The following is a 25635-nucleotide window of genomic DNA, read 5'->3' on the forward strand; positions in this document are numbered from 1 at the left end:
CAATTGTCTTCACCATCGATGAATCAGGATAGAGCACAGTAAACATAAGAAACACAACTTAATAAAATTGTTGACACGTTTGGCTTCCCATGATTTCAATACAGACTTAGACCATGGTCTAAGTTAAACATGACTTCAGAATACGGGCCAATGTGTGCGTGTAAATATAAGGATGGAATGTGTGCGTTTTAATCGAATAGTGTAGGAGGGTGAGTTTGCGTGTGGGTGTGTACGTGCCAGTTTGTTTAACATTGCAAATGGGATAGTGTAATCAAAGTAAAGAAGTGCGGGTTCGGGGTAGAATACTGCGAAAGAGTATATAGGTCTATGTTCTTTTTAAACTTAAATAAAGACGAGTGTTGTGTGTGTGTGTGTATTACGATTGATTTTGCGCGTTTGAGGGAGTGCGTTAGTGTACAATAAAGAAGTTTTGCATTCTAAATGAGATGATGAGGTGAGTGTAAACTATTACAAAGGAGTAGGCATGTGTATTTGGAAAGAAGAGGGGTGTAAATGTGGGTGTAGGATATATTAAACAGTGTTTGCGTTTTTAAAATAGGGCGGGTGTGTGAGCATGGATGTAGAGAGTTGTAAATGGATATGTGCGTTTGAAAGGCAGACTTGAAATAGCATGATGTAGGTTAGACATGAGCTCGTAGGAGAAGGACGTGTTTTGGAGGCCTCTCTTATCTTCAATTACGTAACACGTGCAGAAATATGGCCAGTCACGTTGGTAAAGGAGGAAAGTCTGCATCGAAACGTGCAAGGTCAGGCACGCCGCCCAGCCCGGACACTAGCTTGTTACCTTCGATCCGCATACTCTTGGATAACCAATGGGAGAAAATTGACGCCAGATTAAATCTTATGCAGGATACTTTTGGACAGCGTTTGAGAAAAATAGAAGAAACGATAGATGATCTGAAGGAGAGCGTAGAATTTCAAAGAGAGGAGTCACAGGAAGTGAAAGTGAAAGTAGATCACATAGAAGGGAGCCTAAGAGTGAAGGAAAAGTTGCTACAGGAGGAAATAGACAAGTTGAGCACCTATGTTGCAAGGGAGAACTTGATTTACAATGGGATTCCAGAAGTGCCAAACGAAGACGTTAAGCAGACTCTCCGAAACCTACATGTGGAGAAACTTAAAATCCCAACCGAGCTTGCAGATAGGTTTGAATATCAGCGAGTTCACCGTCTGTCTGGGAGCGCTAGTGTAGTTAGAGGGAGACCACGAGCTATTAAAGCACGCTTTGTCAAATACACGGACAAAGTATTAGTACAACAGCATGCAAAAAACTTAAAAGGGACAAATATGTTCATTCTAGATGATCTGCCGAAGAGGGTGAGAGAGGCACGGCAGGGACAAATTGCTGCCTTGAAAGTAGCACGGCGTATGGGAAAGTTAGCATTTTTCTCACGGGCTGACCCAGCAAAGCTCTTTATCAATAACGTGTACATGCCGCCTAACCAACAGGAAGCATTTGTCCGGGAGGCCGAACGCATACTAGGACAAGGAGAAGGGGCTAGAATGAAGTCATCGGCAACGAGGATCCCGACAGCGAATCTAAGATCTACTCCCTCAACCAATGCCGGAGCCACATCGCCAGTCACATCAGCCAGAGTGAGTTTTAGTGAAGGAGCTACAGCGGGAGCCACAGTGAGAATCACCGAGGGAGCTGCGGGGCCAGCCACTGAGGAAGATGGATTAGGAGCTACAGCAGGAGCCGCAGAGCATAATTTAATGGAAGTGTGAATAGCGACAAAACATCTAGGGTAATTACTGAAGTGCAGTTTTGACACCTTTTTTTTAAGCCGGAAAGTTTTGAAGAAAGCATTTTGGTCACATATTGTCACATACGATATCAGATGATGTGGAAAATCCAAGGAAAGTGTGGTTGTGATATTTGTCCGTTTTGTTCGTATCATCGGTCTGCTCAAGTCAGCGTATGTAGTCGTCGTGTGTGGATAAGGAAAATGGCGAATGATTTGCCTTTTTGGGGGTAAATTATGGTGTGATTTTATTATGCAGGATATGGATGCGAAATTCGGCTGTTTTGGAATTTTTATGAGTTTACACAAGCAGCATTAGCTCTCTAGAAGGAATGGAATGCCAATAGCTGAGGTTTTGCATGTACATGTACTTCTGAAGAAACAAGATACTGCAAGCACACCAGAAATTATGGAGGTAAACGTACATCAGAAAAGTAATAAAGTTTGGCAAGAATGTCTGAGGACAGAAAGACAAGGTGGAAAAATGAAGAAGAAAAAGAACAGAACAGAAACAAGAGACATACTTCCACGTGTTGTGCTTTTTTTTGTGTGTTTTTTTTTTATAACTTTGTTTTTAAAGGAGAAGAATTATGTAAAGATTTTTTTTATTCTGTCTATAAACTGTTCAAGTTGGTCATTTCAATTTGAGTTATCGATAAGAGTATTGCAATGCCTTTAATTTCTGAGTTTTAGATGTGGAACGAAAATCTTACGTTTTTTTTTTTCTTGTTTTCTTTTTTTCTTTGCTTCTCCCTTTACCAAGATAGAGGAGAGCCTTTCAAAGTATAAGCAATGTGTCCGTTGAAGACTGCAAGAAGAAAATTGTAATATCACAGATAAAAAAGAAGTCATGAAACTTATGACGTTTTGAATTAGAGGGAAAAGGTAAAAGAAAAAAAAACATAGAAACAAGAGACATATACTTTTAAAAATGTTTTCAGCGTATTTTATATTAGAGAAATGTTTTTGTTTAGTGCATAATTTGGGTAAAGGTGAGAATTATGTGAAGATATTTTTTTAGTCTGTCAAAAAAAAGATTTTGTTCCGATTAAGATAAAAGAGATGTTATTGGATGCTGTATCAAGAAAATCGTAATATCACAGATAAAAAAGAAGTTATGAAACTTATGACGTTTTGAATTAGAGGGAAAAGGTAAAAGAAAAAAAAAACATAGAAACAAGAGACATATACTTTTAAAAATGTTTTCAGCATATTTTATATTAGAGAAATGTTTTTGTTTAGTGCATAATTTGGGTAAAGGTGAGAATTATGTGAAGATATTTTTTTTAGTCTGTCAAAAAAAATTGTTCCGATTAGATAAAAGAGATGTTATTGGATGCTGTATCAAGAAAATTGTAATATCACCGATTAAGAAGAAATAATGAAACTTATGACGTTTTGACTAAGAGGAAAAAGGAAGAAGAAAAACGACAACCCAGAAAAAAAAGAAATGGTTTCACGTCTTGAGCATATTTTATACTATAGAAATGTTTTGAGTCAGTGTATAACTTGGGTAAAGGTGAAGCATTAGGTTAAGATATTTTCTTATTCTGTCTATAACTTGTGTTTCAAGTTGGTCATCTCAATTTGAGGCATCGATAAAGCTATTGCAATGTCCTTAACTCCTGAGTTTTAAGAAATTAAGACGGGGAACGAAAATTTAACTTTTTTTCTCTTTCCTTCGCCTTTTAATAAGCTAGAGGCTTTAGCCTTTCAAGGTGTAAGCAATTTGTTCATTGAATGCTTTAGGAAAAAAGGAAGTTGTAATACCACTGATCATGAGATATTGATCGTTGTTTCTTTTTACACATTACATATTTTATTTGGTTGAATGATGAATATCACTCTGGTTTGGTATATAATTTTCAAGTGGAGGAAATGTCAGGTCATTATACAAATCTATTTTATCTGCATTATTTGGTTTTAAAGGAACATAGGTATAACACATGACAAGGATAAAATATTGCAACGTCGTTACGTTTCCTGGGATTAAGACTAGGAAAGAAATACATCTCTATTAAGAAATGGGCGTGGACATTCCTTTAAAAAAAAAAATGTTAGCTTTGTGTTGACTTAGTACTGAAAGGAAATGGTATTTGCAACGATAAAGAAAAGGGGTAGAATGGACGATATGACTACACCTGTGAACTTTTTAAATGGTAATGTCACTGTTGAATTGCGTAATGATAAAACTAGGGGGCATAGGAATACCTCACCCACCAATAAGGGAGATGTTTTCTGAATGAAGTCTGTTAAAATGTTATTAGATGTCAGTACTCTAGGTTTCGTATCACTGACCCTCATTTGCATTAGGATATTTCTGCGTCACTAAAAGGTCTATGGTATGAAAGGAATACTTCACCAACTAATAGGGGAGGTGTGTCTGAATGAAGTTTGCTTGAATTCTGGGAGTGGTCAATACACCCTTTGTTCCTCCTGACCTTCATTTGTTACAGAATTTGTTTTAATAGTAAAACAAAAATATAAAACTATGGGAGAATAGGAGTACCTTGTCACAAATGAGGGAGGGTTTGAGAATGGAATCTGCTTTTAATTGTTAGGAAAAGGTCAGTATTCTCTTGTCCCCCATCACTGTTCTAATTCTTTGTATTACAAAATGTACTTCTTGATAGTCAAAAAAAAGCTAGAGGCTTTTGCCTTTCAAGGTATAAGCAATTTGTTCATTGAATGCTATAGGAAAGAAGGAAATTGTAATACCACTGATCACGAGATATTGATCGTTGTTGTTTCTTTTTACACATTACATATTTTATTTGGTTGAATGATGAAGATCACTCTGGTTTGGTATATAATTTTCAAGTGGAGGAAATGTCAGCTCATTATACAAATCTATTTTATCTGCATTATTTGGTTTTAAAGGAACATAGGTATAACACATGACAAGGATAAAATATTGCAACGTCGTTAAGTTTCCTGGGATTAAGACTAGGAAAGAAATACATCTCTATTAAGAAATGGGCGTGGACATTCCTTTTAAAAAAAATGTTAGCTTTGTGTTGACTTAGTACTGAAAGGAAATGGTATTTGCAACGATAAAGAAAAGGGGTAGAATGGACGATATGACTACACCTGTGAACTTTTTAAATGGTAATGTCACTGTTGAATTGCGTAATGATAAAACTAGGGGGCATAGGAATACCTCACCCACCAATAAGGGAGATGTTTTCTGAATGAAGTCTGTTAAAATGTTATTAGATGTCAGTACTCTCTCGGTTTCGTATCACTGACCCTCATCTGCTTTAGGATATTTCTGCGTCACTAAAAAGTCTATGATATGAAAGGAATACTTCACCAACTAATAGGGGAGGTGTGTCTGAATGAAGTTTGCTTGAATGTTGGGAGTGGTCAATACACCCCTTTGTTCCTCCTGACCTTCATTTGTTACAGAATTTGTTTCAGTAGTAAAACAAAAATACAATACTATGGGAGAATAGGAGTACCTCGTCAACAAATGAGGGAGGGTTTGAGAATGGAATCTGCTTTTAATTGTTAGGAAAAGGTCAGTACTCTCTTGTCCCCCATCACTGGTCTAATTCTTTGTATTACAAAATGTACTTCTTGATAGTCAAAACATTTAGGAAAGCAAGGTGAACATATTTTAGCAGTCATTACGTACTATTATAAACATGAATTTTTATTGATTTTAAGAATGCAAGCCTAATTGATATTCCATAGAAAGGCTGTCCTAGTGAAATTAGGTCATTGAAAGCACCTTTTATAATCAAATGAGGAGTTCCTACATAAATGAATGACATTGTGTTGTCGGGGGCAATTAGGTGTGAGGGATAAAAGAATTTGTCCAGTATCCCATAATAAAATAGAAAGCATCTCAACGTGTGTATAGATTCCAGGGACTAGATTTTGATGTTTTAGATGAAAAGCTGACACGTCTGCGAAACAAATGCATAGGGAATTTAGTTTTAGTGGTTTTTTTTTTTTTTTTTTTTTTTTTTCTAAGGATAGGAGATAAGGATTTCGCATGAGTGGTTTGACGAAGTCATGAACCATGATATGTGCAGCTTCCTCAGCTATGATTGGTCCGCTAGAGCTGGAAGGCGAGGGTACATGGTTGTGTTTTGACCTCGTCACCAGCCCTTTGTGGTCACCACAGTTAGCTGGATTTGCTGAATGGTTGAATGGTCTGAGATGTCTATACGTATTCCACGATTACTCACTGTACGTTCCCAGCCGGATTAGGCCCTGGATATCGAGGATGATACGATATCAGAAATACGATATAACAACGTACCTACTTTTTTCTCTATTTTTCTTTCCTTCTTTTGTCTGATACTAAAAACAAGAAAGAAGATCAGGTTAATTTTATCAGTAGATATTCAAAAGTTAATGCAAAGACTTAGTTACAAGTTAAATGTGGAAAGTTAAGTGAAAAGAATGCAAAACAAAAGAGAAAAGAAAGGAAAGAATGGAAAACAATTACACTTAAGGTCTTTTTGTATGAGCTATGCACTGAGGAAAAAATATATAGTTAGTTTTATGCTTATACTTTCTTTTTCTGTTCTTCTGTTAAACATATATAGATATACAAGTCATGTATACTCCGAGTTTCGTATTGCCCTTTGAAGCTAATGAAGGTATATTTACATGTAAATATTTGAACTAAAAGTGGGCCAGGTGCTCTCTCTTTTGGCACTCTCTTTTTAAATTTGGGGTTTGTTTTTTTTTTTTTTTTTTTTTTTTTTTCTAAGGATAGGAGATAAGGATTTCGCATGAGTGGTTTGACGAAGTCATGAACCATGATATGTGCAGCTTCCTCAGCTATGATTGGTCCGCTAGAGCTGGAAAGCGAGGGTACTTGGTTGTGTTTTGACCTCGTCACCAGCCCTTTGTGGTCACCACAGTTAGCTGGATTTGCTGAATGGTTGAATGGTCTTGACGGCAGGAGGGAGATGTGCTTATAAAACTGTACTCGTTCCCAGCCGGTCTTAGGCCCTGGATGTCTCGAGGATGATACGATATCAGAAATACGATATAACAACGTACCTACTTTTTTCTCTATTTTTCTTTTCTTCTTTTGTCTGATACTAAAAACAAGAAAGAAGATCAGGTTAATTTTATCAGTAGATATTCAAAAGTTAATGCAAAGACTTAGTTACAAGTTAAATGTGGAAAGTTAAGTGAAAAGAATGCAAAACAAAAGAGAAAAGAAAGGAAAGAATGGAAAACAATTACACTTAAGGTCTTTTTCTATGAGCTATGCACTGAGGAAAAAATATATAGTTAGTTTTATGCTTATACTTTCTTTTTCTGTTCTTCTGTTAAACATATATAGATATACAAGTCATGTATACTCCGAGTTTCGTATTGCCCTTTGAAGCTAATGAAGGTATATTTACATGTAAATATTTGAACTAAAAGTGGGCCAGGTGCTCTCTCTTTTGGCACTCTCTTTTTAAATTTGGGTTTTTTTTTTTTTTTTTTTTTTTTTTTTTTTTTTTTTTTTTTACCCAATACAGAGAAAATTTTACCCATTTTTTTTTTTCTTTCCATTCGTATTTTTTTTTTCTCTCATTTACTCTCTTTCCTTAGAATGCAATGAGGTATCCTATTAAGCAGACGAGCTTACTATAATTTTCCTCTGTAAAAAGACTCAATACTTTGCGTTGTAAAGCCATCAAGCTTTCATTTAGAATAGGTGATGGGAGGGGCCTCGAAACTTGCATGTCTGGTTTTGGGAGATGGTAGATCGTTTTTCTACCTTTGGGTTTTGGGCAGGGGTAGGATATGGGAGGGTGGGCTTGTGTGCGTATGTGAGGGTGTATGTTAAGTGTGTTGGATACTGCCTTCATTCCTGCTGTTCTTTAATCAGGTTGAGGTTTTTTCATAGAATGGGTCATATATGTAGCTTGTGCTGTTACGGGTCATTGAGTACTATTAATGCTGTTTTTTCTTCATTTTGCACTTCCTTTCTCTCTACAGGCGTGTATGTATGGCATAGGCATACGTTTGAAAGTTTTGTTTTGTGTAAAGCTCACTGGATATGGAGGGTTTGAATTTTATCTCATTAAATGTAAGAGGTATGAGGGATAGAAGTAAAAGGAACATAATTTTTGGATGGGTCAGAATGAGGAAAGGGGATGTAGTTTTGTTGCAGGAAACTTACAGTACCTACGACGTTGAGAGGGAGTGGCGAAGGGAATGGGAAGGGCAGATGATTTTTAGCCATGGGTCAAATCATAGCAAAGGCGTTCTTATTCTTTTTAAACCAGGAATAAATTTTAAAATTGATCAGGTAGTTAAAGATGATGATGGACGTTTCGTCCTTTTGAAAGGGGATTTATTAGGGTACAAATTGGTGTTAGGAAATGTTTATCTTCCAACTAGAGATAAAATACATCAACAAATTGATTTTTTGGAGAATTTGGACAAGTGTCTCTCAAACTTATACTCTCAAAATTATTCGCTTATTTTAGGGGGAGATTTTAACGTAATATTTAATAAAGACCTAGATTACATGGGGACTAGTGTGAATGTCAAAACATACTTCGCGAACCAGCTAGAGATTTTATAAGTAAACTTGAATTAATTGATATATGGAGGAAACAGAATCCAACAACAAAGAAATTTACCTTTAGACAGAATACTCCTCTTGTGCAAAGTCGTCTTGACTACTGGTTTATTTCAAAAACTTTAGAGGGTAAGATAAGTGCATGTGACATTATTACTTCAATAGCTCCTGATCATTCAGCAATTATTTTAGAACTGAAACCTTTTCGATTTAATGAAAGGTATGGTAAATCTTATTGGAAATTTAACAATAGTTTATGTTTAGATAAAGCTTTTGTACAAGGAATGTGTGAGGAAATCAGAGTGATAAAAACGGAGTGGTTGAAGGAATTTAATACCAAATCTTCCTTTTGGGACTTTCTTAAAATGAAAATGAGAAATTATGCATCGAATTTTTCTAAAAAGAAATCGAAAGAGAGGAGACTCAATATACAAAAACTTGAAAAAGAAATTACATCACTCGAGGAAGATCTAGTGCAGTCTCCTAATAGTCCTTCAGTTATCAAAAATATAGAATCTAAAAAAGGTCAGTTAAAGAAATTATATGATGAGTCAGTAGATGGGCTCAAGGTAAGGTCTAGAGCGGTTTGGTATGAAGAGGGTGAACATAATAAGGAATACTTTGAACAGTTACTTCGCTCCAATAAAAAGAAAACTGTAATAAGGGAACTGATCAATGACACTGGGGAAGTAGTGAAAGAAATGAAAGAAATACAGTTAATTCTTAGAGAGTTTTACGGAAAGTTGTATTCAGGAAATTTAAATATAGAGGCTGACTTAAAAGCTAACAGTGTATTTTGTAAAGACTTACCGCATCTAAGTGTTGAAAGTATGAATACTTGTGACGGAAAAATTACCAAAGAAGAATGTTATAAAGCGCTACAAAGTATGAAACTTAACAAATCTCCTGGAAACGACGGGTTTACTGTAGAATTTTATCTTACATTTTGGCCGCTTTTAGGAGGGTTACTGGTAGATGTCTTAAACGAAGCATTTGAAAAGGGTTGTTTATCAACCTCTCAAAAACAAGGTGTTATAACATTAATTGAAAAAGATGGCAAAAATCCTTTATATGCTAAAAACTATAGACCAATTACATTGTTAAACACTGACTATAAGATAATCGCAAAAATAATGGCAAAACGAATAAAGGACGTTTTGAATGACATTATTTCTCCTGATCAAGTTGGCTATATAAATGACAGACACATTGGTGAAGCTATACGTTTGATAGATGATGTAATTTTTCACTGTAACAATTACTGTGAGGAAGAGATTTTCCTTATAGCAGTCGATTTCCAAAAGGCTTTTGACTCTGTCTCACATAACTTTCTTTTTAAAGTATTAGAAATTTTTGGGTTTGGACAGTATTTTTGTTCTTGGGTTAAAACCATGTATAACGGAATTAGTAGTTGTGTTATGAATGGAGGTTTCTCCACTGGTTATTTTGATATTAAGAAAGGGTTAAGGCAGGGTGACCCACTTTCACCGTATCTGTTTTTGGTAGTTATAGAAACCATGGCTCACGCGCTTAGGAATGATAGTGTTATTAAAGGAGTGGAATTTGGTGATTCTGAAGTTCGACAAATTTTATATGCCGATGACATGACTTTGTTTGTTAGGAATGAAACATCAATTAAAAGAATACAGGACATATTCCAAGCTTTCCATGACTTAAGCGGTTTAAAGGTTAACATAGAAAAAACTAATATAATGAGGATAGGAAAAAACAGGAATGACCTGGGAACACTACCATTTGGCAATATTGTAACGGAAATGAAAATTTTAGGCGTATATTTTTCCTTGGATGTAAAGAGGATGGAAAACCTGAATTATAAGGAGATTTTGAGTAAATATAAAAAGGATTCTGGGATGGTGGAAACAGAGAGACGTGACAATAATGGGGAAAGTACATTTGCTTAAGACATATGCCTTGTCAAAACTGAATTATGTTTCGTCATCATTAGTTGTTCCAAAGTGGGTAGTAACAGAGATCAAGAAAATTTGTTTTGAATTTATATGGAACGGAAAAGACAGAATTAAAAGAGACATTTGTTACCAGGACTACGGAAATGGCGGCTTAAGGATGATAGATTTTGATTTATTTGTGAAAACTCAAAGAGTAATGTGGTTAAAACGGTTGCTTTATGGGAAAGAAATATGGGCTGGAAGCGTTATTTTGACTATAGCTTTAGAAAAGTGGGAGGTATAGGTTTATTTCACTCTGTAATTACGATGTTAAATTATTAAATTTAAAAGCACCAGTGTTTTATTTTGATATGTTAAGGGCTTGGCAAGATATGGAGGAAAATCGGAATTTTAGTGCAGGAAAAGCTAATCCAATTTTTTTCAATAATAAAGATTATATTTTGAGAGGTAAAATGATTTTTGATGAAGACTTGTTTAAGAAAAATATTTATCTAGTAGGTCACATTCTCGAGGAAGAGCAGGTGAGAACAATCGATTATTTTCATAATTTAGGTTTGAGTGCTGAAAATATCATGGAAATTTGGAAGTTAACTGATGTAATTTTGAAAAGCGGGAAATATAATGGGAATTTCCACCATTTATGCTCGAATGACGTACACAAGTACAATATCTCTTTGAAGATGTTTGGAAAGATAATTTTACTGAAAGATGTACCTTCTAGAAAGGTTTATGAAAATTTTGTAATAAATTTACAACATCTCTATACTTTACAAATAAGGGATGGCCACAATAATTTTGATGTCTCAAAAAAAGAAATCTCAGGAATATTTATAAGACCTAGAATCACAATAATCTTACCAAAAGTAAGAGAATTTCAATATAAATTACTTCATGGTGCAATATACACCAACGAACATTTGTTCAAATTTGGTTTTAAAGATACTAATATCTGTTCATTCTGTAAACATAACCCGGAATCTTATGAACATTTATTCTGGCTTTGTAATGATGTTAAAGCTTTATGGCAGAGGGTCATTGAAAAACTTAGTTTGATAAAGCTTCAAAATGCAGAGTGGAAAGATATACATGTGGGAATTAATGGATCCGATCTTGAAGTGAAATTTTGTAACACGGTAATCTTTTTAATGAAATATATCATTTTTAGATCAAGGTCAAGTTCCTACTCAAGAAGAGAGTATTCAGAGAGTCGTAGAATATCGAAATGAAGAAAAAGCAATAGCTATTAAAAGGAACAAGTTAGACAAGCATTTATTAAAATGGGAGAGAATGTACCGAAATGGCAGGACTGAGGGCGATATCCAGGTGTGATTTGGGAGAAAGTGACTGTGTAGGTGTGTGTGAGGGTGTATGTGAGGGTGTGTGTATGTGTGTTTTGGGGGAGGGATAATGAAGTTTTCCTTTGGGATGGGTGATTCTTTGGGATGTTTTTTTTTTTTTTTTTATTTATTTATTTATTTTTTTTTTTTTACTTGTCGATTTCTTTTTTTGATTTGCTTTGTCTTTGATGAGTGCAAGCCAAGTAATCTCATATAGTTTTAAATCATTGTTGAATATTTGATACATGAAAGGAAAAGTGTTAGGCATATTATATGTATTTTTTTAAGGGGATCCTAGTGTCAGTATATCTATTTGTTAATTGGTTTGTTTTGGATTTGGGTCTACTTTGTTTTGTTCTTTCTTTGTATTCCATGTATAAATAGCCCTCCACAAATGTGCAAGGGAAGACTTTTTGATTGGGGCGGGGGGGGGGGGGGGAGGAGTGGTGTTTCAAACATTTTTTATAACTGATTTCATTGTTTCTCCTTTAAGTTATATATGATTTATGCTGGTATTAAGTTAGTGAAAAATGTCCAAATATGAAATGTAAAATATTATGTGTTTTGAAATGTTAATTTGAAATGTTATATATTTTTGTTCATGGAATCAGAATAAAACAATATGAAAGAAAAAATGAGGAGGGTGTGCGCTTCATAAGGATTTTGTTAGTAAGAATGTAGTAAGGTAGTCTGCAAGGAGGACGGAAGTTTATGAGGTTGTAGCTATTAGGCAGGTTGAGTAAAGGCGTTTATTCTTTGAAAGAAGACTGATGTGGCTGTTTTTTCTCTTAAGACATGTATGCGAGTTCAAAAGAAGCCTACAACGGAGGCAGAGGCAGGAGCTATTGCATTTGCTTGCAAAAGTAAACGAATCATCTGGGGACCGTTTCATAAAGCTGTTCGTTTGTTAAGAGCGACTTTAAGAACGACTGGTGATCTTTTCCTACGCGCTAAACCATCGCCCAATGAACTTTATGGTGTATATCATTTACAACAACGCTTCACCAGTCGTTCTTAAAGTCGCTCTTAATACGAACAGCTTTATGAAACACCCACCTGATGCGGCAAACTACGAACAGTTTCTTATAGCTGCAGACTCCACCTAGATTACATGTAGGCTAGATCAAGAGGAGATGCCATATCCAGGGAAGTTAGAGTTTACTTCCCTGCCATATCCAAGGATGTGGGTCTGTGCATAATATGGTGAGTGTGATTGCGAAATGAGATTGTGTTTTGTAGGTAGGGTGTATGCGTTGGTGACTGATGTAATATCAGCTCAATAATAATGTAATGTTACTGCATTTCTCACCGCACAATGATTCGTCTTCGTAATTATCGCAGTCGTAATATCCATCACAAACCAACGTCACTGACACGTTCATGTACGACGACGTACAAGGAAAGGAATCTGAAATTGAAGAATAATGAATATCTCATTGCGGGCCATCCTGCTGCTTATCAAACTAATGCTAACCATAATCTACAAGTATGCAATATTTTATGGGTTGCTAAACCTTATTGTAATAATGATAGAAATGTTACTCTTGATTTACCTTAGACATTATCAGAATACCATGCAATACGGAAATGTTGGTGAAATTATATACAGTGCGTCCCCAAAAAAACTATACACATTTCAAATGGCTGCCAAATAAAAAATGTAGCACTCTGGGGGAAAAGACTTACATATATGGAAAGCCAATAAAGTCACCTTTCAAATGACACCAAAAAGTTTGAAAAATATTCATGCTTGAGCGAGCACTGCCCACTGAAACAAAGGGTATGAAAAAAGCTGGAATTAGCCTTCCAATTTATGTCAGTTTTTGAGAGTCAAATCCTTTCGAACTTGCAAAGTTAAGGGCGTTGTGATAAATTATTGATCAACCGTGATCAGTTTTGGTTGCATAAGCAAATTTTATGAATTATCAAATTGAACTTTACTGCATGAGTGGACACAAATTACACTTTTTGGGCAGCATTTCAACTTTATTATTTGGATCTCTTTTTGGGCAGCATTTCAACTTTATCATGTGGATTTCAGCAATGTGTTCATGGGAGTCGGGAGAATAGGGGGTGATATTGGACTTCAGTGGGAGAAGTAGGTTGATGGAATAAGGGTCAACAGAACATTCAGCCCCACCCCATCCCTCTTTCCTGCCCTCCCCTCCCGTTGAGAGACTGATGGCTATTGTCATGTACGCGTGAATTCCAGTGGAGAATGTTGATTTAATGATTAATTCTGCATTGGGGCATAAACTTTTTCCTATCAATAATTTAATCAACAATTCATTAGTAAATCAACTCATTCAATGTGCAATGTAATCAATCAAACATTCATTTTTTTCAATAAATTATTTCATTAATCATCATAATCATTAAATTTCTTAGTAATCATTCAATAAAAAAATGACAATCAGCTCCCGGTCACTTGGCAGTTATAAGTTTTGAATCGGCTACAATCCAGGAAGTGAGACAGAGAGGGGGGGGCTGGGAAATGGAGGTGAAGAGGGTAGGGTACATATGACTTTTAATTTGTAAAAGGACATAAAGAAGAGGAATGCCCTTTTAACCAAGTCTTAGCATATCTCACCCTCTTGCTTGTAACAGTACCATCACATTACTCTGACTCCCACGAACACACTTCTGAGGTCCACAAGATGAATATGCTACACTAAAATTACAATTCCTGTTCACTCATGCATTAAATTTCGATTTAGTAACTCATGAAATTTGCCTAAAAAACTAAAACTTATCTCACTCATTAATATTTAGCTTAGCAAGTTCCAAAGGACAAACCACTCAAAAAAAAGTATAAGGCTAATTCCTGCCCAGCCTAGCCGAGCTAAGTTTCTCAGGAGAGAAGCGGGGGGGGGGGTGGGGTTGGGGGGAGGTTGAGGTTGAGAGAGGGGCTGCTAAATGTTCTGTTGACCTTTATCCCATCAACGTTCTTCACCTACCTATGTCATTTTACCCCCTTTTCCTGTCATGAACACATTGTTGAGTTCCACATGATAAAGACAAAATGCTGCCCTAAAAATTGCAATTCATGATCCCTCATGCATTCAATTTAAATTTAATAACGCATTAAATTTTCACAAACAACAAACTAATCACAGCTGATCTTTAAATCACCAAATAACCCTCAAATTTGCATGTGCCAAACACAAAAACCTGAGAGAAATTGGAAGGCTAATTCCGGCCCACCCTAATTTTCATACCCTTTGTTTCAGTGGGCACTGCTCGCTCAAGCAATGAATAGTTTTCTAACTTTTTGGTGTCATCTGAGAGTTGACTTTATTGGCTTTCCATATCTATAAGTCCTTTTCCCCAAAGTGCTATATTTTTTATTTGGCAGCCATTTCAAAAGTGTATAGTTTTTGGGGGGACGCACTGTATATTGAAGATTTCAAACGTGAGAAAAATTCAAGAGTGGCTTATTTATATTACAAGGTTGGTTGAGAATTAAAATTGTGTAATGTAATATAATTCTCATTACATTTTATCTAGAACTTAAACAACAATTTTAATTGGAATTAAATTAAGTTCAAATACTCACTAAACAAATCGATGGCAGTAATGCTAATGTCCAGATCAAGATAGGACGAATGGCCGTACTGTTGCGATCCTATAACAACAATCCACATTTTATGGGTATCTATGTATATATCATCCTCGTAGTATGCATATCCATGGATAGTTGTTACAATAGACTGGATATCAGATGGATCGTTCCCTGTCCCTATTCGGATTTCATCATCATAAGAATTAAGATACAAACGATGAAGCGCAATTCGAAACCCATTTGTAGTATTTGCTTTCAACAGGGTTGTATTATACAATTCTCTTGTGAAAGATGGCGTGCTGATAGAATGTGATTGGCCTTCCTCGAGGTGTGTAACTGGGTTATCTAAATTGAAGTTGTTTCAGAAAATAAGAGAAAAAGAAAAAAATTAATGTCAGTCCTATCTCATGACGGTTCCTATCTCGACTGAATATAGAAAGATAATCGCTCTTCTCGAGTGTTTAAATCTTGAATGGATCTTCCCACGTGAAAGCTATTGATTCTTTACTGCATATGTCACTGAAACCCCAAAACACTCTCTTTTTCTATTTCGGAGAAGAGGATCAAATTCAACGCAATCTATCACTTATGATTTTCGAACAGCTGGGAGAAGATTTAGATATAATAGAAGTCATAGGTGTAACATATTCAAAATAGTACAGACAGTTTAATAACATTTCAAAACAAATATTGAAGATAAATTAACAGAATTTGCCAAGAAAAGCAATGCTTTTATAAAAGGCAAATCCGTATATAAAAATACTAATTAACAAAGCTATATACAATAATGGAGATGGAGATTAGCTCAAAACAAGTAATCTACAAAATATCGTAATAAGGCAAATAAGCGACTACAAAAATAAGAGAAACTAATTCATATAACAATGATAATAATAGTGATAAATATAAAACTGATTGTCAACATCTGCATGATCATTTTAACTTCATGTAAATTATATGGCATGATGTCATGAATGTGCCGCTTCTTTTACGATACTAAAAAAAATATCAAATAACAACAGTCTAGCAATCTACCTAAACTATTCAATCATAATGTCTTCAAAAATGAATATTCATTAATAGGAAAAGTGTATTGCACTGAAGGGAATAAGAAAGTATTAATTACCCGAATAGGTGATTGATATTTGCAATTATATGAGGCATAATTAGTCAATGCAATTTATATCTGATATTCTTGCTAAAAGGAAACATTTGTTAAGACTTGAGTTTTAATTATCTTTCTTAATGCCACTGAATATGACTGGTGTAATAATACCTGATCGTTTCTTGGAAAACCTAGGAAGGGAAAAGATATGTATTTTCAGTCAGTTTTTACCTTTAAATCTAGAACTCAAAAGTGGTGTTCTGAGTTTGAGTAGAGTGTAATTGTAGCACTATTGTCTTTAATCAAGAGAAGAAACTTATTTGTTGTTTTTGAATAAGAACTCCGAATTACTGCAAACGCACGATATTTACCATTTGATTTACTCCTGAGTTAGTACTTCAATAACATAGAACAATAGATTGTTTAACTGTATATATGCAATATATATCTGATATTTTTGCTAAACGAAACATTTACTTCACTTTGAGAATAGAATTTTTTTTTCTTTGAAATATTTCTCTATGCAATAATCATTTTATTATGTCACTTTCTGTCTGCTATCACATAATTACTTTATTATACTTGAAATCAAATTCTACAACCAAGTTCACTTGATTGAATACACATAACTTTAATAAATGCAATATCACACTTCAAACCTGCTCTAACACTCAGCCTTGAATTGGGTTATAAAGGGTTTCTGTGAAACGTGGTTTTTTGTGATTCCAAATCCATATTTCAATTGTATCTGTTGCTGCTCTTATAGACGGAATGTGCCTGATATAACAAACGACTTACAATAGGCGATATAATAATGTAAACAGATTTTGTCCTTATAATATATTATGACAATCTGCCTGTTATGATCTAAACCGCGCACTATTTTTGTACGTGTAATAGCAACTTTCATTCGACTATATTGTCTAGAGGCTAGGTAGGATTTTTCTAATGCATTTTTTTAAACTTCACATGAGAAAATAGTTCAAATTGATGATGAGGTTGAATTATAGACTATATTTGTCCTCCATTGTGACTATTTGTATGCAGAAGGAGTCAAGCTGTTGTCATAGGCATTTGATCTTTCTTTTTGGCCATACTTAGAATTAATATAGCTTTTACCTGATGTTACAATTAACTTCGAACTGAAGTTACTGTAAGACTGTATTATATGAAAATTATTGTAAGACTATTATATAAAATTTTGTCTTCCTTTAAACTATCAAATTGATATCTAGGCCTATATTATAAGGAGCTAAATTCTGGCCTGTGATCTTTTTTTTTTTTTTTTTTCAAAAGCCTTGGACACACATGTTGGAGGTGGTAAATAATTTTGCTTTATCTCCACTTGAGAACTAGCCTCAACTTTGGTACAAGCAAAAAAAAATTGTATGTGATATTGCTATTAATTTTATTTGATGATGATTTGTTTTTCTTTCTTTCCTCCTATCTCTCTCTCTTTCTAGACTTTCTTTTCTTGTCTTTTGATTCATAGTCGACAATCACCATAGTGAGTTGCTGTCATTAGTACAATATATTTATAATGATCACTGTAAGATCATTCTTTCTGTTCTTTTTTTCTGCCATTAGGCCTATTTCTTTCATACCAAGCATGGTGTATAAGCCCATTCAGTGCGCCTATCATCCCGCACTTTTGATATAATCATTTTGCAAATGGATTTTCCTTACATTTTGTTTGTTTTTCCACCAACATAGCATGCCAAGATTGTGCGTAGCGTGTATCATGATTATTCCCATTTTTAATCACCATGCCTACTCAAGTAGGCCACTACGATGTAATTTCTTCCATATATCATGGCAACGTAATGGCTGTGCTGTACTGATAATTTTAATTTTATTCGCTTTTGAACAATGTTTTTTTTTTGTTAGTAGGGAGAGATGGACGCACTGAATTGCATATGTGTAAACCCTTCACGGACCTAATGTCATGCAGCAAGCTCAATAGCTCATGTTTATTTACTTCAATTTATATTTTTCATGAATAAATGTGTATATCTTGCAATAAATCAAGATAGGATGTAACTTGTTACTGGTAATTTGAACGTATTTCACAACCTAGTAAGATTTTATTGGGAACCGCTCAACCGTTGTATATTTCTTTTTGGTATCCAGGGGTGGCCGTCAGCTTTTATAAGTACTCACGTGCCATCAGTTGGTTAAGGTTCTCAATTGGATCTTATTGGTTTGTGTGTTTAATCACAAGGGTTGCTGGCAAATGCCTGATTATTTTTGTTTGTGTGTGCTGCCATTTATGCAATTACCGCCGTCTCCAGATTTTCCTTTCTATATTTTCGTCTATTTTGTTTCTGTAGTCGTTCACTTCTTTCTGTGTACTGTGTTCGTTCACGCGTCTCCGTGTTTTGTGTTTGTTTGTTATGTAACTGTTCTGCACATTCTTTATAGTTTATAATATTTCAGTTTTACACGTGCTCGTTCTCTGTTGCATTCATTGCATCCTTTTTTTTACACATCCTTTTTCTCGTACGTTGTTTTGTGTTGTTTTTAAGTGTGTTTTTTTGTTGCATCTTATTAGTTTTTCTACATCATTCTTTTCTCTTATTCCTTTTCATTCTAAGACCCCTACCCCTGTTCCTGCTTTCCCCTTTCTCCCTCCCCCTCTCTCTCCCTCCTTGTCTGTGACTTGTTAAGTGTTGCGATCATCATCTTGTTTGTCAATTTCTTGTGTGCCTGTCATTCACCACCGTTGTTTCTGTTACCGCTGCATATTTCTTTCCCCTGTCTTTACCTTTCACTACTCCTCTATCAACGAGAGCACGAACAATGTCTCATTTGATTTGAATACTGGCAATTATTCTTTTCTACAGGCTTTAATTCCTAGCTCTCAATGGCCAGTGTGGACAACAATTTCGCTTTTAACACTCTAACAGATGACGAACTATTTGATTTGTTTAGATCTCCTCCCACTAACGTAACCCTCACAAGTTCTTCAGGTACATATGAAAATTTCATTGCTGACAGTGGCGGATCCAGAGGGGGGCGCCCCGGGCGCGCCCCCCCCCCCCCCCTATTTTCGCCGGATTTTTTTTTTTTGATGGTCATATTTACTGGATTGGTACAATGTAGTCAATTTCAAGGGCTAGATCTAAGTAAAAACTATATTTTAACTTACGCTCATGGCCTTTGTGTTCGCACAAATGCTCCTCTGTCATACTGTATTGCAATATATAAATTCCGGAATTCCAGGGCGCGCAAGTCGATTGGTTGGAAAGTTGCACCACTTGTAATCGGGAGTTGCAGTGCAGTGACCAGTGTGAAGATGTTGGATTGGATATCATTTTTTCCCGAAATTTTGTTTTTTTTGTAACATGCGTTTGTCCGTCTTTATGGCAAATACATGTAAATTGTAAGTAACAGATCGCGAGAGAAAGTGTCAACGATGCGAATGATAATGTCTATCCCCGAGATTATTCTTCACTCAAAGATGAAGCCCTATATCGGGCGCCACGTGCGCAGCATTATCATTCTGCCTTGGTCATGTACGTTTTCACTGAAATGTACAGGTCAGACATATTTGTATTTAATGTAAACTAACTTTTACACTTTCTGGTAGATTCAGAGGCATATTATCCGGGGCGCCCCAACTAAGTTTCGCCGAAGCAATCATTCCAACGAATTATAAAGGAGCAAAATTGTATATTCTCAATCACCAGTCGACCCCACTCCGCGTTTGCTGTGTATAGGCAGCTATATGTCAGCGTAGGGAGCAAAGATTTTATGTGACGGGGGGGGGGGGGGAGAATAAAAATACTTTCGTGCTGGGGAAAAACGTCCCGAGGACACATTGTGTATTGTTAAAAAGTAGAAATTGTGACATTAATCCCCCCTTACCCCATTTTTAATGTTTGATAATCTATAGGTTTGCTGATTACAATATATCTTTAAAAAAAATTACCAGCAAAATCGAAAAAAAAAATAGTTTTAAAAATCTAGGGGGGGACGACCTCCCCCTGAAATATTTGAGGGAGAAGACGTCCCCCGTCCCCCCGATCGCTGCCGATGATATGCGCGTAAACCCAAATCCACCTGACCAAGGAGGTTGGTGGAAGACAGATTTCCCCCTCCCTGAAATGAAGATGATTTGAAAATAATACGAGGGAAAAGGTTGATTACCAGAAGATGATGTCGTTTTTTTCTGTAGTTTGTAACAATTTACTGTGCATTTTGGGGAAAAAAGAACCAAATTTTATGCATGTTGCCATACGACTAAACAATTCTCGTTTGAAACACACAATGTAAATACACAAATGACAATAAACAGAATGGATTATTCGGAACTTATCGATTACAAGTCTCATTCGTATCATTTAAATTTGACGTTTCAATCACACGATGCAAGCAAGTGAAGAGCCTTTGCCAAATGTATGTTTTGAATGACCGCTTTATACGGTGTGTGACTGGAAACCAGCTCCTAAATGAGTCAGTATGTGTCTTTTATTCATGAAGTTACAGTGATTTAAGTGTGCATTTTTCTTCTAAATGTGCTCTCAAAATACGACTTTTGGACATGATTTTTTGAAAAAGCCCTTGCCGTGGGAGGGGGGTATCCCCCCTCCCACACCCTCACCCCGCTCGGTCGCTTCGCTCCCTCGCCGCTGGCGCCCCCCTATTTCAAAATCATGGATCCGCCCCTGGCTGATGCCATTAATTCATCGGCTGAAGAGCTGCAATTTGACTTGGATCACAATGACCCGGCACATACTTCCCTTTGTAAATACGTAACTGTTTCCCAATTTAATGATATTGTTAAGAATTTTACTCCAATACATTCTCCCTACTTCATTTGAATATAAGGAGCTTGAGCAAGCACTTCGATGAGTTACAATTGATATTGAATAACCCATCACCCAAACCTTTGTCTGTTATGGGTCTTACAGAGACGTGGCTATCGCAGGACACCAACCTTCCATTTTCCTTAAATAACTATAACTTCATTAACAAAAACAGACAGGGCAGGACAGGTGGAGGCGTTGCTCTATACATTCATAATAGTTTTCATTACTCTGTCCACGAAAATATTTCAATTGTCAATGATTTTATTGAATCTCTTTTTATAGAAATTGAAGTCACCGGCGCCAGGAATATCATTGCAGGTGTCGTTTATCGACCTCCCAATTCTAATGCTAATCAATTTATTTCACATTTGTCGAAATTGTTGCGATGGCCTATTTTTACCAATAAAGACTGTTTAATCATGGGAGATTTCAACATAAATATACTAAAAACTACAAATAATAATATTGCGCACGAACTTGTTGAAACTTTTTTAGCGGCCTCATTCCTACCACTTGTCTCCAAACCAACTCGTGTCGCAAATTTATCTGCTACACTCATTGACAATATTTTCTCTAATAACATCCCCCATCCTGATTCATTTATAATCTTGTCCGATATATCTCATCATTATCCAATCGTGACATCTTACAAAATATCACAATCAAACATTCGGCAAGGTGTCGGTTCCTTAAGGCGTAATATTAATACAAATAATTTAACCCGTTTAAGTGCTAGTCTTGAAAATATCGACTGGTCCTGTGTTGATGAAATAGAAGACATCAACTCTTGTTACGATAAATTCTGTGATTTGCTTTCAGGCCAACTTGACATTTACCTTCCAAAACAGAGAAACAATAAGATGAATTACAAAAAGTCCCCTAGATTACCATGGATATCAAAATCCATACTACGGTCAATAAATCGGAAAAATAACCTGTATTACAAATATAAATCAAAAGGAACGCAAAAAACAGAGCAAAATACACATCCTATAAAAACACTTTAACTAAAATTATTCGTATTGAAAAGAAAAAATACTTTGAAAATAAGCTACAATTACATAAACATGATATGCGAAACACCTGGAAAATTCTCAAGCAAGCTATGAATGTCTCAGAAAATAAAGACATTATAACAGAAATTAGATCTAACGATGAGATCATTCAACAGCCTGTTACCATTGCTAATATATTTAATGACCATTTTTCATCGATCGGAAATAACCTCGCTAAGAATATAGCGCCCTCAAACAAACATTTTGCCGAATTTCTTGCCCAGCCCAATCCGAACTCAATATTTTTATGCCCTACTTCCCCTCATGAAATTACTGATATTGTCTCAAACCTCGATAATAAAAGAAGTTCTGGCTATGATGACATCAATAATCTAATACTTAAAACTATCATTCCATATATTGCAGAACCACTTGCTTACATCTTCAATATGTCTTTAATTCATGGACAAGTCCCCAATTCCCTGAAAATTGCTAAAGTTATTCCAATTTTTAAGAAAGGCGATAAATCTAGCATTAACAATTATCGGCCAATATCCCTCTTACCGTGTTTTGTAAAATTTTGGAAAAAATAATATATAACAGATCAAATTTTGTTGTGATAATAACATTTTCTCTAATTTCCAATTTGGTTTTAGAGAAAAGCATAGTACAGTTCATGCATTATTATCTTTTGTTGAAAAAGTTACTCATGCACTCGATCAGTCTTCCCATATGGTTGGTATTTTCCTGGACTTCTCCAAGGCCTTCGATACAATAAACCACGACATTCTACTTCATAAACTTTCGCATTATGGTATTCGTGGGAAGGCCTTGGATTGGTTCAGGAACTACCTTTCCAACAGAAAACAATTTGTTTCTTTCAATGATCACCCCTCAAATATGTGCAATATTAGCTGTGGTGTGCCGCAAGGAAGTATCCTGGGACCACTCCTCTTTATTTTGTATATAAATGACTTTAGCAGAGCATCCAGTATTCTATCTTTCATTATTTTTGCGGATGACACAAATCTATTTTTTTCCCACAAGAATCCGCTTACTCTTGCTGAAATAATAAATTATGAATTAACTAAAGTTTTGAGTTGGATTAGAGCCAACAAATTATCAATCAATCTTCAAAAAACTAAATACATGGTATTCAGTAATACTATAGATTCGTTGCCTCTTGATATATGTATTGACGATATTCAGTTTGAAAGTGTCTCGTCAATCAAATTCCTGGGTGTCCATGTAGAAAACAAACTCTCCTGGAAATGTCACATTGACAATATTTGCAAAACCATCTCTCGTAACACAGGCATCATAAATAGGATAAAAACATTTATTCCTGTTACCTCTCTACTAACTCTATATTCTTCTCTTATATTACCATATCTCAACTACGGAATCCTGGTTTGGGGCAATACACACCAAAATTTACTAAACAGAATATTACTACTACAAAAGAAAGCTCTTCGTATCATTTCATTTTCACATCCCCGTTCTCACACTGACCCGCTATTCCTCGAATATAATTTGTTTAAAATCCAAGACTTGTATTTATTTCAACTAGGACAGTTTATGTACAACTATAAAAACGACATGATTCCCTCCGTATTCCACGATATGTTTCTTCAAAATAACAGTTATCATACATATCCTACCAGACATGGCGATCACTTTCATCTACCAATGCTAAGAACTATTTTTGCTCAAAGTACTTTCATTTTTACAGCCCCAAAATTTTGGAACTCTCTCCACAATGATATTCAACAGGCCCCCTCCATTAACTCCTTTAAGAGAAAATTAAAAGTATTTTTGTTAGTATCCTACAAACGAAGTTGATTTGTTTGTAGGTCCTGATTGTCTTGTATCCATCTTGTATTTAACACTAAATTTTCCTTTATCACCCGGGTATCAATCCCAAATCTGTGTTTTCATGCTAGCGCTCTCGTTGATCCATGTTCAAATTTTGTTCTCCCCCCCCCTCTCTCTCTCTCTCTCCTCCATCCTCTAATATGTCACTATATTGTTTTCTTTGTTCGCGTGTCTGTATGTGTGTGTGTCTTTGATAATACATGTCCCATATCTTTGTCACCTTATTTCCATTGTTTGCTATCATTTCCTTTCTTACTCTAAAATAGTTTTTCCTATTATATTTATCACATTTTACTTTCCCATTTTTATGATATTGTATATTCGTTCAGCCGAATGAATTTCCATATTTACTTAATTTTTATTGCTTTGTCTTGTCTTAATTGCTTTATGTAAATTATTTATTCAACTAGCTATAGGGGATCCACTCTCTACAAGCAATGCTTTTTAGTGGATCTCCTCATTTCCATATACGCTTTTTTATACAAGCGTTTGTTATATAATTATGCTAAGTTAAAAATTATTTTGTATTCGTACTTTGATTTGTATTTGCATTCGATTTATATTTGTTTTGGAAATGAAATAAACCTCTTGAATCTTGAATGTATGCTTCTATGTTTGTCTATTCCTTGAATTGAATGTATCATCATTTCAATAACCCACTGAGAAAAAAACAGCAAACGTCAATACAAGGACATAATCCAAAGAAGTGATTCCCATTACTTACCACAATATAATTCATCCTCGAAATAATCGCAGTCATAATATCCATCACATGCCAAGGTTACTGATATATTTCTGTTCGATACTGGACAATGAAAGGATTCTACAAGACAGGGAGGAATGCATATATAATGAGGGGTAAACTGTTAATTCGTTTGCTTATCACATGGTCTAACATTGTTTAGTCTAATGCCATTTCATCATTTAAAATTTCGTCGAACGACCATTTGGTTCAATAACCTGTTTTGTCCAATCGTCATTACGTCTAATCACCAGTTCGTATATCACTATTTCATCCCATAACTAGTTGGTCTAATATCCATTTGTTTTTCATTAATTTCGCAAAATTAACACGTAGTCAAATTAGACCAAATGTATATGGACTAAATGGCTGTTGATCCAACTGTTTATTAGACGAAATGGTGATTGTAAAAAATGGTAGTTAGAATGTGTGTGTAATGGACGAACACCAAGTTGAAGGAGTTGAAACTACTTATTCAACGACGTGAAGCGTCGTTGAATAGGTAGTTTGAAAAGAATGTAATTGAATGGTAGTTTTTTTAGCTCTTTGAAAAAAAATATAACATGTAGATGATGACCTTTTTTCTTTTTACACATTCATATATTGTTCAAGAACAAGTCATGATCAATAGCAATAAATAAAGCAAAACATTGAATCATATACACTTTTATATTTATATATATACATATAATCTTATATTTACTTCTCAGGTCAATAGCAATTATGTTAACATCAATAAAGATATAGAACATCTGATAACACATTCACATTGCTCACTGGGCAATTAAACAGAGCTGGTAGAGATGGGAAAGGGGAGGACAAAAATCATACAGCTATATGAGCACAATATCATAACAATGCATTTGATAATGGTATTTTCTGATCATAACTTTTACCCTCAATCTACCCGTGTTTCTCCTTATTATTTGTTTGATATTTTCCTCGTACTAACTTGGAAAAGGTTTTA

The 25635-nt window shown here is 35.2% G+C and overlaps 1 protein-coding gene across 1 annotated transcript in view; it reads right to left on the reverse strand.

The window, feature by feature from the left end:
- Nucleotides 1-25635, reverse strand: part of LOC121423700 — a 36589-nt gene that overhangs the window by 7871 nt on the left and 3083 nt on the right. The window contains exons 5-7 of the mRNA XM_041619127.1: nt 24651-24749; nt 15135-15485; nt 12888-12986 (exon numbers count right to left, since the gene is read on the reverse strand). Of these exons, the coding sequence (XP_041475061.1) occupies nt 12888-12986; nt 15135-15485; nt 24651-24749 (549 nt within the window). The remainder of the gene's footprint in view (nt 1-12887; nt 12987-15134; nt 15486-24650; nt 24750-25635) is intronic.

This window comes from Lytechinus variegatus, chromosome 11 (genome assembly GCF_018143015.1).
Source record: "Lytechinus variegatus isolate NC3 chromosome 11, Lvar_3.0, whole genome shotgun sequence".
Lineage (NCBI taxonomy): Eukaryota > Metazoa > Echinodermata > Echinoidea > Temnopleuroida > Toxopneustidae > Lytechinus > Lytechinus variegatus.